This window comes from Anthonomus grandis, chromosome 10, assembly GCF_022605725.1.
Source record: "Anthonomus grandis grandis chromosome 10, icAntGran1.3, whole genome shotgun sequence".
Taxonomy (NCBI): Eukaryota; Metazoa; Arthropoda; class Insecta; order Coleoptera; family Curculionidae; genus Anthonomus; species Anthonomus grandis.
The window spans coordinates 4535975-4552364 of NC_065555.1; the positions used below are offsets into that span (position 1 = coordinate 4535975).

Here is a 16390-nt window from a genome sequence, read left to right on the forward strand (position 1 = left end):
TTCCTCCATTACATTTTTTAATGAGAATAGTATACATCCTTATACCACTAGGCAAAAAAATTAATTATGCCAAAAATGCAAAGTAATATCGGATTTAAATCAATTTATCCTTATGGTGCTAAGTTATATGAGAGCTTGTCAGTAGATATAAGAAATTTCCATAGACAGAGTATATTTTAATGAAAGAGTAAGATAATAAAATTGTTCAGTTATGTCATAGGATTTACTTCTTTTATTTTCATATCGACTACATGGAATTGTTTTGTTATTAAAGAAAACTGATTCCTAGGATAAAATCATTACATGTATGTATATTTTTAAAATGAATTAGGCTATTTTGAAAGAGAAGTAATGTTAGTAGTTTCTTTGTAAAAGAATGAAATAACGATAAAATAAACATTTATTTTAACAACGAAAACACTAATAAACGGACACTAAAGGACCTAGAAAGTAACGCAATAATATTAAATTCTACGTTGTAAATGCGATGGTGTTTACATCGGTCAAACGTCAAGATATTTAAGGGTATGCAATGGAAGGAAAGTCTCGGTCGGAAGGTTTAGGACTTCAAATAAAACTGATATTATTACTGACGTTTCCGCCTTTATTTAGAACATCTTCAGGGCTTTTTCTATTTAAAAAATCGGCCTCTGCCTGAAAGTGTTGAAAAATGACACCTAATAACGACGTCAAGTGCATGGACGTGTAAAAAAATTACTTCAAAATGCATCAAAAAGTTCATGGAACTCAAGTGACTATTCCAGGCAATTGAAACCTTTTTCAGGCAATTCCCTGGAAGAAACTGGTGCCTTCAACAGCCCGGAAGTGCCGGAAAATGACTACCAATAGTGTCAACTGCCTGAATGCATCAAAAAATTACTTCCATTATATTTCAAAATTGCCTTAAATGCCTGGAAGAGTTGATAGTACTCAGTTGACTATTCCAGGCAATTGAAACATCTTCCAAGTATTTCTCTAGAAGAAACTGATGTCTTGAACTTCCCGAAAGTGTTGGAAAACTACTCCCAATGGTGTCAACTGCCTGGACGTATCAAAAAATTACTTCCAATACTTTAAAATTCTCTCAAATACCTGGAAGAGTTGATGGTACTCAAATGACTATTCCAGGCAGTTGAAACATCTTTCAGGTAATTCTCTGGAACAAATTAATATCTTCAACTGCCTGGAAATAACTCTTAATAATGTCCAACTGCCTGGACATATCAAAAAACGACTTTCATTTCTTCAAAATTGCCTCCTTAATGCCTAGAAGAGTTGATGGTACGCAGTTGACTATTCCAGGCAATTGAGACTTCTTCCAGGTATTTCTCTAAAAGAAATTGATGTATAGAACTACCTGAAAGTCTTGGAAAACGACTCCCAATAGTATCAACTGCCTGAACGTGTTAAAAAATTACTACAATTACTTCAAAGTTGCCGCCAATGCCTGGAAGAGTTAATGGTACTCAAATGACTATTCCAGGCAGTTGAAACATCTTCCAGATATTTCTCTAGAATAAACTGATATTTTGAACTGCCTGAAAGGGTTGGAAAACTACTCCCAATAGTGTCAACTGCCTGGCCATATCAAAAAATGACTTTCATTACTTCAAAATTGCCTCTTAAATGCCTAATAGTGTCAACTGTCTGGACGTATCAAAAATGACTTCTATTAGTTCAAAATTGCCTCAAATGCCTGGAAGAGTTGATGGTACTGAAATAACTATTCCAGGCAATGGAAACATCTTCCAAGTATTTCTCTAAAAGAAATTTGATGTCTTGAACTGTCTGAAAGTGTTGGAAAACTACTCCCAATAGTGTCAACTGCCTGGACGTATCAAAAATGACTTCCATTACTTTAAAATTGTCTCAAATACCTGGAAGAGTTGATGGTACTCAAATGACTATTCCAGGCAGTTAAAACATCTTCCAGGTAATTTTCTGGAATAAATTAATACCTTCAACTGCCTGAAAATGACTCTTAAAAATGTCAACTGCCTGGACATATCAAAAAATGACTTTCATTACTTCAAAATTGCCTCTTAAATGCCTAGAAGAGTTGATGGTACTCAGTTGACTATTCCAGGCAATTGAGACTTCTTCCAGGTATTTCTCTAGAAGAAACTGATGTCTTGAACTACCCGAAAGTGTTGGAAAACTACTCCCAATAGTGTCAACTGTCTAAACGTATCAAAAAATGACTTCCATTACTTCAAAATTGCCTGAAATGCCTGGAAGAATTGATGGTGCTCAAGTGAATATTCCAGGCAGTTAAAACTTCTTTGAGGTAATTCCCTAAGCGAAGTTGACGTCTTCAACTGCCTGGAAGTCTCTGAAAATGACTCCCAAAACTGTCAACTGTCTGAACAGACTAAAGAATGATTTTCATTTTTTTAAAATTGCCTTAAATGGCTGGAAAAGTTGCTCCATCTATTTGGAACTGAACTGACTATTTCAGATAGTTGAAACGTTTTTCAAGCAATTTCTTGGAGGAAATTAATGCCTCCAAATATCTGGAAGTGTCAAGGATTTAAAAACTTCCAGGGAGTCAGGAGTCAAGATTAAAAAATGTGCATTGGCATCCAACGATTCATGAGCCAAGTCTAGTGATGAAATAAGGAAACATTATGGAGTGTTGCGCTGTACATCTTAACATTTTATAACGTAGATTTATCAAATCCAAATAAGCTTTATTGTTATGAACAAATATTTGTTATTAACAAAGCAACTTAAAATGAAGAGAAAAAAAACAGAATAAAAACAGTAAACAAGAGAAATGTATACATAAAAAGGAAGGAAAATCATAATCTATATAAAACATACAAAAGCATACAGTGTAGACTCCACAAAACATTAAGCATAAAATGTACAGCACAACACTTCATAATGTTTACTTATTTGAATAACTGGATATTTTTTAAGCAGAAATAGCCCTGAAGATGGTCCAAATAAAGGCCGAAACCTTGGCAATTCTTCTAAAATAAAATCAGTTTTATTTAAAGTCCTAATCCAGTATATTTTGAACCCTTTCCATAATCACAAGCCAGCGACTCTCAATAATCAAGAACCGTAAGTCTGAAAGTGTGTCATTTCATACCTTTTAGCCCTGACGACGATATTAACGGGGTAAACGAAGGTTTTAATCATAATTAACTTACTGGAACAATGTCGATACTCCAAACGGACATGCGCCCCCGCAAACTTATCGATCGGGAGGGTAAGTCGGATATTTTCGGCCCAAGCGGGTGAATTATGATGGTAAATGATCATCGAGTTGTACTCCGAGGAACCCTCTATACCGGAGGCGCCCCATAAACAGTTCTACGATAATTTAAAAAAAAAAATCGAAAATTTCTTTCAAATTTAATAGTCGATAAGTTACCTTAACGGTTCGCTTCTCTCCGTCGAGCACCACCACGGTTACTTCGATATTTTTCCCGGTTGATTTGCCGCCCCTTTCGAATTCCCCGCGGTCCAGTTGCAGGTACAGGTCGTTCCTGACGTCCCCGGGCATTATTACGTCCGGGAATCCTTTAATTAATTAAAAAGTCCTGTTGTTTTTTACTTGTTTCATTTTTTTTTAAACTTGATATTGTCAAAGAGTAAAAGCAACCTAACGATTTTATTGATGTTGGTTTCACATGAAAGCTATCAAAAATAACAATACAGTCAGATACAATCAGACATAGATTCTCTATATAATCGGTCTGTCTTTAATGACTTACATCTTAATAAGGATAAGTGTTTTATCATTTCTTTTACTAAATCTAAAAAAGTTGTCGCATTTGACTACCACATAAATGGTAATATATTTTCAAGAGTATCGCTAATTAAAGACTTGAGGGTGTTGTTTGACAGTTCCCTGAATTTTATACCCCATATAGATTAGTTTGTCTAGTAAAGCCCTTCGTACTCTTGGTTCTATAACTAGAAAAACTCAAGACTTTTCAGTACCTGCCAGAGTTTTATATCTTACACTTATTCGTAGTGACATGTCTTATTCTTCCATTGTCTGGTCCCCTTATTATGCTAACCATATTTACAGTCTTGATAAGGTCCAAAATAAATTTCTCAGGACTTTTGCTTGGCGATTACATGTACGAGATGCGTCTTTATTAGAACTTAAGTCAAGGCTAAATATGACTTCTGTTGAGGACTATCAAACTAGGTGTGATATGATATTTCTTCAGAAGTTCTTTAATAATGGCTATTGATTGCTCTTAATTGTTATCGCGGATAAACTTTAGGTGCAATACCAGAGTCATTAGAGAGACGTCCCTTTTTCTGGTTGAATGTCACCACACAAATTATGGTAAATTTTCTCCAATTAATCGACTCCACATGCTGGGAAATGGATTTAATCAGGCTTTTGATTTAGTGAATTTAAAGCCTTCAAAACTTAAAAGGTGTCTGAGTGAGTTTACTCGTTGAGTACTATGTGTTAAGTATCAAATAAATTTGATTGCTTTTACTTTTCTTATTTTGATTGTTTTTCTTAAGGGTATGATTTTAGTTGTTTTATATTTTTTTACTCAATTAGTATACTATGTTAAGTATTATAAGTATTCATTTTTTTTTGGCCAAGGTTAGTTTGTGCTTAGATTTTTCTGGAAGTTTTATCTTATATGTATATCATGGGCTGCTACATATTAATATACATTTAGGGTTAGGATATAATTTATTTTGTAATTTTGTTAGAATGGGACATCACGTAAATAAATAAATAAAAAGGTTCTTACAACTACTTTGCTTGAAAATTCAAGCATTTTGTAGTAATTCACTTTCATGATTGAAAGAATGCCTGTTACTGTCAAAGGCTTTACGAAAATTCAAATATTTTAAAAACTCGTGTACCGATTTGATTGATTTTAGTTTCATATGAAAGCCGATGAGTTTATTTATCAAAAAGGTGACGTAAAATATACAGGGTGATTCATTAATATTGCACGAAAATGAAATGCCGGTTTTTTTGGGTTAAATTATGACGAAAAGTTCCTATAAACATATGTCCGAAAGTGCTTCGTTTCCGAGATACAGGGTGTTCAAATTTTCTTAAAAAATCGATTTTTTATTAATATCTAAGAAATGCCTTTGCTGTTTGCAATGTCATTCACACCATTTCTGGATATCTTAATGATGTATCTTTTTGACATATGACAGTTGATTTGTTATTCCAGGGACGTGCCCACGGGGTAAGCGGGTTAGGTTTTTTGTACAAAAAATAGGACCTAGTAGATTTTTTGAACCTCCTGTACATTTTTTGGATGACGCAACTAAAGATGGAATTGTTTCAACTCTTGGGTGTTTTTCGTATCTCCCTCCGTTTTCGATAAAAAAATTAGTTTAATGCAAACGTTTGAAAAAACTTGAATAAACATAATAAAATGCCTACTTATCGATTTACAGGGTGAAGAATAGTAAATACGGTAATTTGGAATTTTGACATGACATTAACTGTACTACCTGTTGAAAAATAGTTTTAATTAAACTTAGGTACATTAATTAAATTCTTAGAATAAACATTAGTAAATTGATGAAGGTAATGAAGAGCTATGGACTAAGAAACGTACGCTATAAGAGTTGTTCAAAATGAGTTCCTCCAACTGCAATGCATGCGTCTGTCCTGCGACGCATTGACTGGCGAACACGTTTAAAGATCCCTGGCGTGTTTCGAATAATATCGCAATTTGCAATAATACGATTTCTTAATTCTTCAACATTTTCGATGGGGGTGGTATAAACTAATTGCTTGAGGTGGCCCCAGAGGAAAAAGTCTATTGGATTTAGATCGGGAGATCGCGCAGGCCAGGGTTGTATACCTCCACGACCTATCCAACGATTGGGATATACTCTATCTAAATACTGTCGAGCAATTAAGCTGAAATGCGCCGGAGCGCCATCATGCATGAAAAACATTTGGTACCTTAAGTCAAGCGGGACGTTTTCTAATGGTGTTGGCAACTCCTCTTGAAGAAAACGCCGATACACTTCTCCACTTAACCTTTGTTGCAAAAAGAAAGGACCAATTAAGTGGTCTTCAATGATTCCAACCCAAACATTCAGTGAAAATTGGTGTTGATGGCGACTTTCACTTATTCCATGTGGATTTTCATCTGCCCAAATGTGATTATTATGGAAATTCATTATCGAATTCCTGGAGAAATTAGCTTCGTCCGTGAAAAGTATTTTTGATAAAAAAGGAGGATTTTCTACAATGTTTTGTTGTAACCATCGACAGAAAGCCACTCTATGAGGATAGTCGTCTGGCAAAAGTGCTTGTACCCGCTGGATGTGATACGGGTACAAAAGCTGATTTTTCAGTATTCTAAACACTGTTGGCTGACTAATGTTTAAAGTGGCAGCAATCTGTCTTGTACTCGTTGAAGGATTATCCTCGATTTCGTGGAGCACTGCTTCTTCAGCTTCTGCGGTTGCAACTGTGCGGGGTCGTCCATTGTCGACTGTAAGTTTTTTAAAACTTCCACTTTCTCTGAGACGTTGATGGAGGCGAGTAAACATTTGACTATGAGGAAGTACTCGGTTAGGGTATTTGTCCGCGTAAATACGCCTCGCTGCTTGTGAATTACCATTAGCAAGACCATACACAAAGTGCATATCGCACATTTCACTATAAGTGTACTCCATTTTAGACAAAAATGAGGAAATTGTCTACTTGACAGGAAAAAAACAACACCTTATCACTGAGCCACACCTAGTAATGTTAAATGAACTGGTATTTTATTTATTGCATTTTCAAAGCAACGAAAAGAATGCGACAAAAACTAAAACGATAATAGTATTTACTAAATTTTGTTTAATACGTATTTACAATTTCAACATTCCGCAGTATTTTTTAGATCAGCAGTTGTTAATGCTGTACTTGATATTCGACACTATGAATAGGTAAGTATTACATTTTAGGAAGAAAATTATTTCTTTGCTTTCGCGTGATTTAAAAGCATTTACTTGTATTTTTACAGAGGGATGCAAAAAAGCAATTCTTAATTTTTTTATCGAAAACGGAGGGAGATACGAAAAACACCCAAGAGTTGAAACAATTCCATCTTTAGTTGCGTCATCCAAAAAATGTACAGGAGGTTCAAAAAATCTACTAGGTGCTATTTTTTGTACAAAAAACCTAACCCGCTTACCCCGTGGGCACGTCCCTGGAATAACAAATCAACTGTCATATGTCAAAAAGATACATCATTAAGATATCCAGAAATGGTGTGAATGACATTGCAAACAGCAAAGGCATTTCTTAGATATTAATAAAAAATCGATTTTTTAAGAAAATTTGAACACCCTGTATCTCGGAAACGAAGCACTTTCGGACATATGTTTATAGGAACTTTTCGTCATAATTTAACCCAAAAAAACCGGCATTTCATTTTCGTGCAATATTAATGAATCACCCTGTATAAAAAATTACATATAAAATATCTGGTAGAAGTACATCATTATTTCATTTGTTGGATAAAAAGGGGACAACATTCAAAGGTCTGAAAGTTCTTACTTGTCTTTAATGGATTTCTTGCCTCTTATGTAACTGCCGGGAGCGTTACAAGCAAACAAGAACATCTAACGCCTTATAAGAACGAAAAAGATCTATCGTTTTTATATACATAATATTTTACAACGGTATATCTGACATACTTTATTATTTAACCAAAAAAATCCATTGTTGAATCGTTAATGGATTGTCAGCCAAAATTCAGTATGAAAATTGAGCTATATATTAATATTATTAATATAAATATACTCGCCGGCACAAAATTCCGCCACCCTAAAATATTGGCCAAGTTTGATGTTTTATACATTTTTTATCAGATTCTCACATAAGTTCATTTTGTAGCATTTTTCGATTAGGCTATATTATATAGGAGTAAAACAAACTGTTGTTTTTTCTCGTAATTTCAAAAAAAAAACTGTAGGAAAATTAAGGTGGATAATTCTGTTTACATACTGTTCCTTGTAATCTTCGATTTTTGATTCATTCCATTATCTCATTTCTGCTGCGAGCTGCAAATTTTTAATTAAAACGCTGATTTGAAGCTTATTTTTAGATAATTAATATCAAGTTTTCGGTTAAAAATTATCGACGTTGGCGAAGGACGCAATTAATGTGACATAAAGTTTGACAGTGTCACTATTATAATTTGTTGTGTGTCAATATGGTATTAACTCCAGCAGACGTGGGTAGAATTGTTGCGTTAATAGAGGATGGCCGTAGCAAAAGTTATGTCGCCCGTACTCTGAGATTTGCGCGGTCTACAGTTCGAGATGCCTGGAATAGGTATTTACAGACGGGAATTTTTACTAGACGACAAGGCTCTGGCAGAAGGAGAATGACCACTGCAGCTAATGATCACTTTGTCACCATTAGTTCTTTAAGAGATCGAAGATCTACTGCTGTGTGTCTAAAAAATGACTTGCGAATACTTCATGGAGTAATCGAAAAATGCTACTTTACAAAATGATTTTAAAATATCACAATAAATGTATCTAAAAACTGATGGCAAAATCGTGAGAATGTGATAAAAAATAAAAAAATTATAAAACATCAAACTTGGCCAATATTTCAGGGTGGCGGAATTTTGTGCCGGCGAGTGTATTATTACAATGTACAAATTTTTATTCCACAATCTTTTTAAAAATGCTTGGACGACAGTCTGCAAATATGGTCACTGTATCAAACTTAGTTTTCTTCAGGTATGTAACATTAAATATTTCATCTTCATTAAAAAAAGAATTTTGGTTATTTTACGTCATACTAATTGCTAAGCTTCTGTTAAAGTTCAGTTTAGGGTTTTAACATTCATGGTAGTAATGGATTTAATAACCAGGCTTCCATGGTTTCATAATCTAATTTTCTCAAGGCTTATATGACGGTTTGTAGGATTCTATTCACTTCTATTATTCATACATTTTATAAATTATCAGGCTTCTGATTTGAGCTTTTTACAAAAGAAATAAATTTTACAGTATCCATACATTTTTTAGGCATAACTGCTCGTTCGTTTAAGAAACTTTCAAAAATCTTTTACACGTAAGGAGAGGCAATGTCTGATGATGGATTTGACGTTCGAAACGTTATGATAGGTAAAGAATTCATTGTGTAAGTCATCAATTGAGTTTGCAATTGCACGCGATTTTTGTTTGCAAGTATTACCCATTTGTCAAGATAATTTAAGAACTGTTCAAGGAAATTCAATGAAAGTTTTACCCGAAGTAGAATTCATCTTTGCTGAATAATTTCATATGTTGTTTTGGAGTTATTGAGTAGTTTTCCAATGGAGTGAAAAATCTTGATACTGTCATAGGCTTTAGTAAAATCTCATGTACCAATTTTATTGGTTTTACTATGAAAGCAAATAAGTTTCTTGAGCAAAAAGGTCTTTAAAAGTTTCCTTGTAAATTCAGCTGTTTCGGAGTTATTGAGTAGTTTTTGAACGGAATGCTGCAAAAATCTGGATATTGTCAAAGGCTTTACAAAAATCTCAATATGTTGAAAACTGAGGTAACGATTTTATTGATTTTAGTTTCATATGAAAGAAAATAACTTTTTTACGCAAAAAGGTTTTTGAAAGTGTCTTTATAAATTCAACTGTTTGGAGTTATTAAGTCGTTATTCAATGAAATGAAAAAAAAATCGACACTGTCAGAGGTCCTACAAAAATCTGAATATCTTGAAACTTCATGTAAAGATCCTAGGATTTTGTTCATTTTAGTTTCATATGAGAGCCAATGAGCTTCTTAACCAACAAGGTTCTTACAAATTTCCTTGTAAGTTCAACTGTTTTGGAGCTATTGGCTAGTTTTTTAACGAAATAAAATAATCTTGATATTGTCAGAGGGTTTACAAAAATCCAAATAATTCAAAAACTCTTGAAGCAGTTTTACTTATTTTAGTGTTATATGAATTCCGATGGATGAGTTTCTTTTTAACAAAAATATTCTTACAAATTTTATTGTATATACAATCGTTTTAAGGTATTAAGGGTTTTAAAAAAACATCTTGATACTGTCAAAGGCTTTACAAAAATCCCAACATCTTGAAATTGCATGTAACAATGCTACTGACTTAAGGATCAAATGAAAGCTGATGAGTTTCTTTATCAAAGAGCTCCTTATAAGTTTCCGTGAACACAACCGTTATGAAGTTATTCAGAAATCTTTACCAAAATCTTGATACTATCACAGCTTTGACAAAAACCCAAATATTTCGAAAACTCTGATTTCAGTTTCATATTAAAGCCAATGAGTTTCTTTACCAAAAAGCTCTTTACAAGTTTCCTTGTAAATACAACCGTTTTAAAGAAATATTGATACTATCAAAAGCTTCACAAAATTTCAAACATTTAGAAAACTCTTAAAGTAATTTTACTGATTTTAGTGTCATATGGAAGCCGATGAGTTTCTTTACCAAAAAGGTTCTCATAAGTTTCCTCGTTAATTTGTACATCATTTGCGTAACCTTACCCAGCTTGCTGGTCAAACTAACGTTCTTAAACAGCAAAGGGTTGTCCTCCCTAATAGCGCGCAACTCCCCATGCAACATTTTCAACGAGATCATAATCCCGTAGTTTATAGGGCCGGAAAGGGCCGAATATTTTCCCGACTGTCTTATTATGAACTCGTGCAGCTGATGGAAATCTTTGTCCTCCCCTTGGTACACCTACAAAGTCAGTTTTCAATAAACAAGTTGCTCTTACAAATACACTGTGTCCAGAAAGTCTAGAAAAATATCTTTTACAGATAAATGAAAAAACGCTCAGACACGTCGATCTTTTCTTATTTTTTTTAGATTTCTGCAAAGTATACAGGGTGCGTCAAGAAGACTGGTCAACTTTATTATTTTTAATAGTTATTACCCATTTATTAATGCATTTTTGGATTTAGGCGCGATGATTTAGGCATGCCATAAATTAGCGACCTCTTCGTACGGTCTAACACGATCTCCATAATCCCTTAACCTGATTAATAAAATTTTTTCTCTTTAATCGAGCCATTTCAGCAAGACCTCAAACCTATTTAGTACCACAAAAAAGTAGCAAGAGTTAAATAATTTAGATTTTTAAGTCTGGTAAAGTTTTTAAAAATGTTGAATTTCAATTGTTGACATTAAATAATAATAATAATAATAATAATAAATAATTTTATTGTTCCAATTAATTAATTATAACAATTTTGCAAATACAAAACAAATATATAAATGAAACAAATGGCCTTGATAGTCAGCTTCTACCCAAAAAAAAAAGGCTGTTAAAGCCATAGAAACATTCTAAGCCGTACTTACATTTAGTTACCTAACCTAAGCCTAATAAAAGAAAATTGTATGTATATAATATCTTATTTTCTCTGAAATGCATATAAACGCCCATAAAAACTCATTCACTGAGAAGCCGCTGTCTGATCCTTCTTTTGAAACAGGATAAAGATGTGTTAAAAAGAGTAACTTGAAATTTATTTACGGTTTACGCTATGTTATAAGAGAATCCTCTTTTAAAAAGTTCCTTATGCTTGGGGATCGTAAGGATGTGCTTTCTACGTATATTTATATTATGAACATCAGTTCTGTAAACCATTTTCCTAGTGAGATAGATAGGACACTGAAATTTAATGATGTTATAAAACAGACAAGCCGAGTGCAGTACACGCCTATTGAACATTGACAACCAGCTAAGTTCTTTAAGCTTATGTGATACGTGTTGTCCACGTCTTATGCCACATATAAAACGTATGCATGAGTTTTGAACCTTTTGCACTCTATGGGCCTGTGTTGTATCCAGAAAAGGACCATAAACACTATCCGCGAAGTTAAAGTGTGATAGTACCAGTGCGTCACATAGTTCAATTTTGGTTTTCTTTTCTAAGTAATGCCTTTGAGGAAAAAGAGTTTTAAGGGCGCAGTAGGATTTTTTAATACAAGCTGTTATGTGTTCGGTAAATTTAAGTTTAGTGTCACAAATTAAACCCAGGTTTTTAGTGGAATTTTTAAAAGAAATATTAGCGTTTCCGATACTTAGATCCACCTGACTCAGATAGGAGTCAGTTGGATCTAAGTATATATTATTTAAACCTTTAAATAAATGAGGTGTTTCATTTAAAATAATAAAGTTGACAGCTGCCCAGTCTTCTTGACGCACCCTGTATATTTTTCAGAAATCGGAAAACATGCAAAAAAAATAAAAGATAATTCACGTGTTTTAGCGTTTTTTAACAAGGTAGTTCGTTTACCTGTAACAGGTAATTTTCCAGACTTTTTGGACACACTTTTGTATAACGATTTTCTCTCACTCACTTTCATGCTGATCTCTTTCTCCTCGTTGTCCTCACACTTGCTGGTTAAAAACTCTCCGATGTTTTGTACCCCGATCCCGTGGGGTCGTTTGAACAGTTGAGGTTGTCCAACGGATTTTTCAGTCTTTTTCGAGCTGTCGGAGTACAGCATTTTGCCGATTCGCATCACGTGAGCGATCACGTAGATGTCTTTATTTAAATCGGCGTTGCCCAGATCCTAAAGAATTTTTTAGGAAGTAGATGTAATAATTCGTATCCCACTAAATAGCCGCATAACTTACCGTAAACACAGTACAATTACTATGCAACTTCTCGATATGATTGGTGAAACCCTCTTTGGAAATTTTGACTAGAAACCTTTCGCTCAAATACTTCTGCTTCCCGGCGTCGTACAACGAAAAGTAGACCTCCGTATCTTCGCCCAGGTGGTGTCCAAAATCCCGCATACAAAAGTACAAATGGTGGGTGAGAGTTTTTTTGATCTCTTTCTTTCTTATGGTACCTCTGGCCTAAAAAACAGAAAGAAAGGGCATAACTTGGCAAAATAATTTATTTAAATTGCTTACTGAGACACTATAAGTGTTTTCAGCGCTCGCTACGTGGACGTGATAGAGCTCAACTACTGACATAGAGTCGGGCTCTACCATGGTAGACCCCTGCCTGGGTACCAAATCCAGCCCGAGTTTCCTGAAAAAAAAAACGACTTTATGTACGTTTTTATTCACTTTAACGCGCACATACTCGTCACATAAGGGGCAAGACTTTCGGACATTATTTTTACGCTTATATTCCAACTTTTTCAGCTGATGTTGCAAATACAAGTTTAGGCCCTCGTTTATGAGGCACACTACGAAAAACTTGGCCTGGGAGCACTTTCTCGATAAAAACTGCTGCACGCAGTCCTCCATGTTCAATCATGAATTCTCAACAGTTCTTTGTGTGCAAAAAAATTGAAAATAAGACGAAGTTAAGTACATATAATATACCGGCCAAGCTTGAAGATGACTGAGCATGACCTTGCCACCTCTCTAATTATTATTACATAGACAAAGTATCGCGTTAAAGCGTAGGAGTAGAAGTTGATTTTATTTTAAATTGTGATGGTTAAATTCCAACGTTATGCAGCAGAGATCCATCGGGCAGTACCGGGAACTTTATCGTACAGTACGTGCCCATCGCGACTAGAATAATACAAACGCGCGAAAGTGAGTGACCTCTCTCGACGTTTTCTTATGCTTTTCAAGGGCAAATTCGGCCCTTGAACTCTCCTCGACTTTACGGGACAACGTTGATTTTATGATCTGATTCAGGACTTTTTTAATGCACTAGTATGTAAAGTATCAAAAAAGTCCTTATAAGTTTCTTTGTACTTGTGAGTTATTGAGCTCTCTTTCAATACATTGAAAAAATCTTGATACTATCAAAGGCTTTAAAGAAGTCCAAATATTTTGAAAACTAATGCAACGATTTTTTTGCTTTTACTTTCATATGAAAGCTGATGAGTTTCTTTACCAAAAAGATCCTTATAGATTTCCTTATAACTGCAATCGTTTTAATGTTATTGAGCTCTATTTCAATGTATTGAAAAAAATCTTGATACTATCAAAGGCTTCAGAGAATTCCAAATATTTTAAAAACTAATGCAACGATTTCGTTGACGTTAGTTTCATATGAAAACTGATGAGTTTCTTTAACAAAAAGGTCCTTACAGCCTTCCTGGTAACTATAACCGTTTTGGAGTTATTGAGCACTATTTCAATGCATTGAAAAAATCTTGATACTATCAAAGGTTTTAAAGAAGTCCAAATATTTTGAAAACTAATGGAACGATTTCATTGACGTTAGTTTCATATGAAAGCTGATGAATTTCTTTACGAAAAACGTCCTTACAAGTTTTCTTGTAAGTATAACTCTTTCGGACTTATTGAGGGCTATTTCAACGCAATGGAAAAATCTTGACTGTCGTCAAAGGCTTTACAAAAATCCAAATATTTTGAAAACTCATTTACGGATTTTATTGATTTTAGTTTGATATGAAAGCTGATGAGTTTCTTTACCAAAAAGATTCTGACAGATTTCCTTGTAACTGCAATCGTTTTGAAGTTATTGAGCTCTATTTCAATGCATTAAAAAAATCTTGATACTATCAAAGGCTTTAAAGAAGTCCAAATATTTTGAAAACTAATGCAACGATTTTACTGAGATTAGTTTCATACGAAAGCTGATGAATTTCTTTACGAAAAACGTCCTTACAAGTTTGCTTGTAACTATAACTGTTTCGGACTTATTGAGGGCTATTTCAACGCAATGGAAAAATCTTGACTTTGTCAAAGGCTTTACAAAAATCCAAATATTTTGAAAACTCATGTATGGATTTAATTGATTTTAGTTTGATATGAAAGCTGATGAGTTTCTTTACCAAAAAGATCCTTACAGATTTCCTTGTAACTGCAATCGTTTTGAAGTTATTGAGCTTCAATGCATTTCAATGCATTGAAAAAAATCTTGATACTATCAAAGGCTTTAAAGAAGTCCAAATATTTTAAAAACTAATGCAACGATTTCGTTGACGTTAGTTTCATATGAAAGCTGATGAATTTCTTTACGAAAAACGTCCTTACAAGTTTTTTTGTAAGTATAACTCTTTCGGACTTATTGAGGGCTATTTCAACGCAATGGAATAATCTTGACTGTCGTCAAAGGCTTTACAAAAATCCAAATATTTTGAAAACTCATGTACGGATTTTATTGATTTTAGTTTCATATGAAAGCTGATGAGTGTCTTTACCAAAAACGTCCTTACAAGTTTCCTTGTAACTACAACCGTTTTGAAATTAATGAGCGTTGGAAACAGGCATATTTAAGACCCTCTTAGGGGGTAATAACTTATCTCTCTACTGATGCAGTTCTTATTTGGACAAGAAAAAACGTCAAAAAAGGCAGCTTAATGGAGCAATTTCCTAAAATATATAAACTGAACCAGTGATTTACCTGTATCGGAAAAACAAGCAGCAAAGGTGCCTTTTTTTAGGCACAATTCGCTTGAGAAACTCCCTTTTCCTGAACCTCATCGTGGAATCACCGTCGCGATTTTATTTATTTATTTTTTTAACTTAATCCCATATTAACTAGGGTAAACCGATACGACATCGCGAGATAAGCAACAACTGTACGCAAGTATCGCTTTCTTATTGTGTTATTTTTACAATTTTTATGTGAATTTTTGCAACGTATTGACGAAAATTTCACGAAAAAAAATATATACCGGCTTCCGCTAACTATAACGACATTGAATTAGAATAACTATTTACCGTGTGTTATCGCTCGTGGCAATTAGAAAATTACTGTCACACATTTTTTTTCCATAAAAGCTATTCGGAAGCGATCGCTTTATGGTAACAAATATGCGAATAATGGTACCATAGGTATAGCGGGTGTTAAGTAATTATAATAGCTTGATTCAATATTGGTTTAATATATAATGGTTGTCCATAAAAAAAGGATTGTTTTTTACTCGGTGGAACGGGGTAAGGCGGGGCGAAGTCTTGCCAGGGTGAGCCCCAAAAAGTGCCAATTTACCCATCATCATCATGATTTTAAAATCGCATTGACAAACGACAGTGACAGCGGCGAACGTCAAAACTGTCACAAACGTCAAAGATGTCAAGTCAAAGTGCGCTTTTTTAAATTAAAGAAATATAAAAATTCAATGTTTTATAATTATAATGAAGAATATAATATCCAGATATAATAGTAATAAAGAAATGATACAAGTGACATCAAAAAAAGAGAGAAAATGGGGTTCTTATATTTATATTCCCATCCCTTTGAATAAAATGAAGTTTTCTGGATGCAATTATGTTAGAAAACAACAATTTCCAGATCATCAAGGCAATAATAATGAAATGAAATGGAACTATAAATCATCTAACTCGCATCTCACTCTAAACCAATTACTCTAATGAAATGTACGATAATTATTTTAATCATTTTTCCCCAAATGCGGATTTTCAATTTTTAGGCCATCAACAAAAAAAATCAACCTAACCTTATCCGTCGCCATCTTTTTTTTACTTTGACAGCCCTT

General features: G+C 33.9%; 1 protein-coding gene across 4 annotated transcripts in view; it reads right to left on the reverse strand.

Moving 5' to 3' along the window:
• Positions 1 to 16390, reverse strand: part of LOC126741483 (dedicator of cytokinesis protein 3) — an 88813-nt gene that overhangs the window by 46894 nt on the left and 25529 nt on the right. The window contains exons 1-7 of one of the 4 annotated variants that reach the window (XM_050447905.1): positions 15615 to 15673; positions 12870 to 12990; positions 12585 to 12812; positions 12305 to 12520; positions 10483 to 10678; positions 3383 to 3531; positions 3159 to 3321 (exon numbers count right to left, since the gene is read on the reverse strand). In XM_050447905.1, coding sequence (XP_050303862.1) covers positions 3159 to 3321; positions 3383 to 3531; positions 10483 to 10678; positions 12305 to 12520; positions 12585 to 12812; positions 12870 to 12990; positions 15615 to 15658 — 1117 coding nt within the window. In that variant the 5' untranslated portion in view covers positions 15659 to 15673. Of the gene's footprint in view, positions 1 to 3158; positions 3322 to 3382; positions 3532 to 10482; positions 10679 to 12304; positions 12521 to 12584; positions 12813 to 12869; positions 12991 to 13044; positions 13229 to 15294; positions 15582 to 15614; positions 15674 to 16390 lie in introns of those variants that run through there. The other 3 variants (XM_050447904.1, XM_050447903.1, XM_050447901.1) reach the window with 3 other exon arrangements.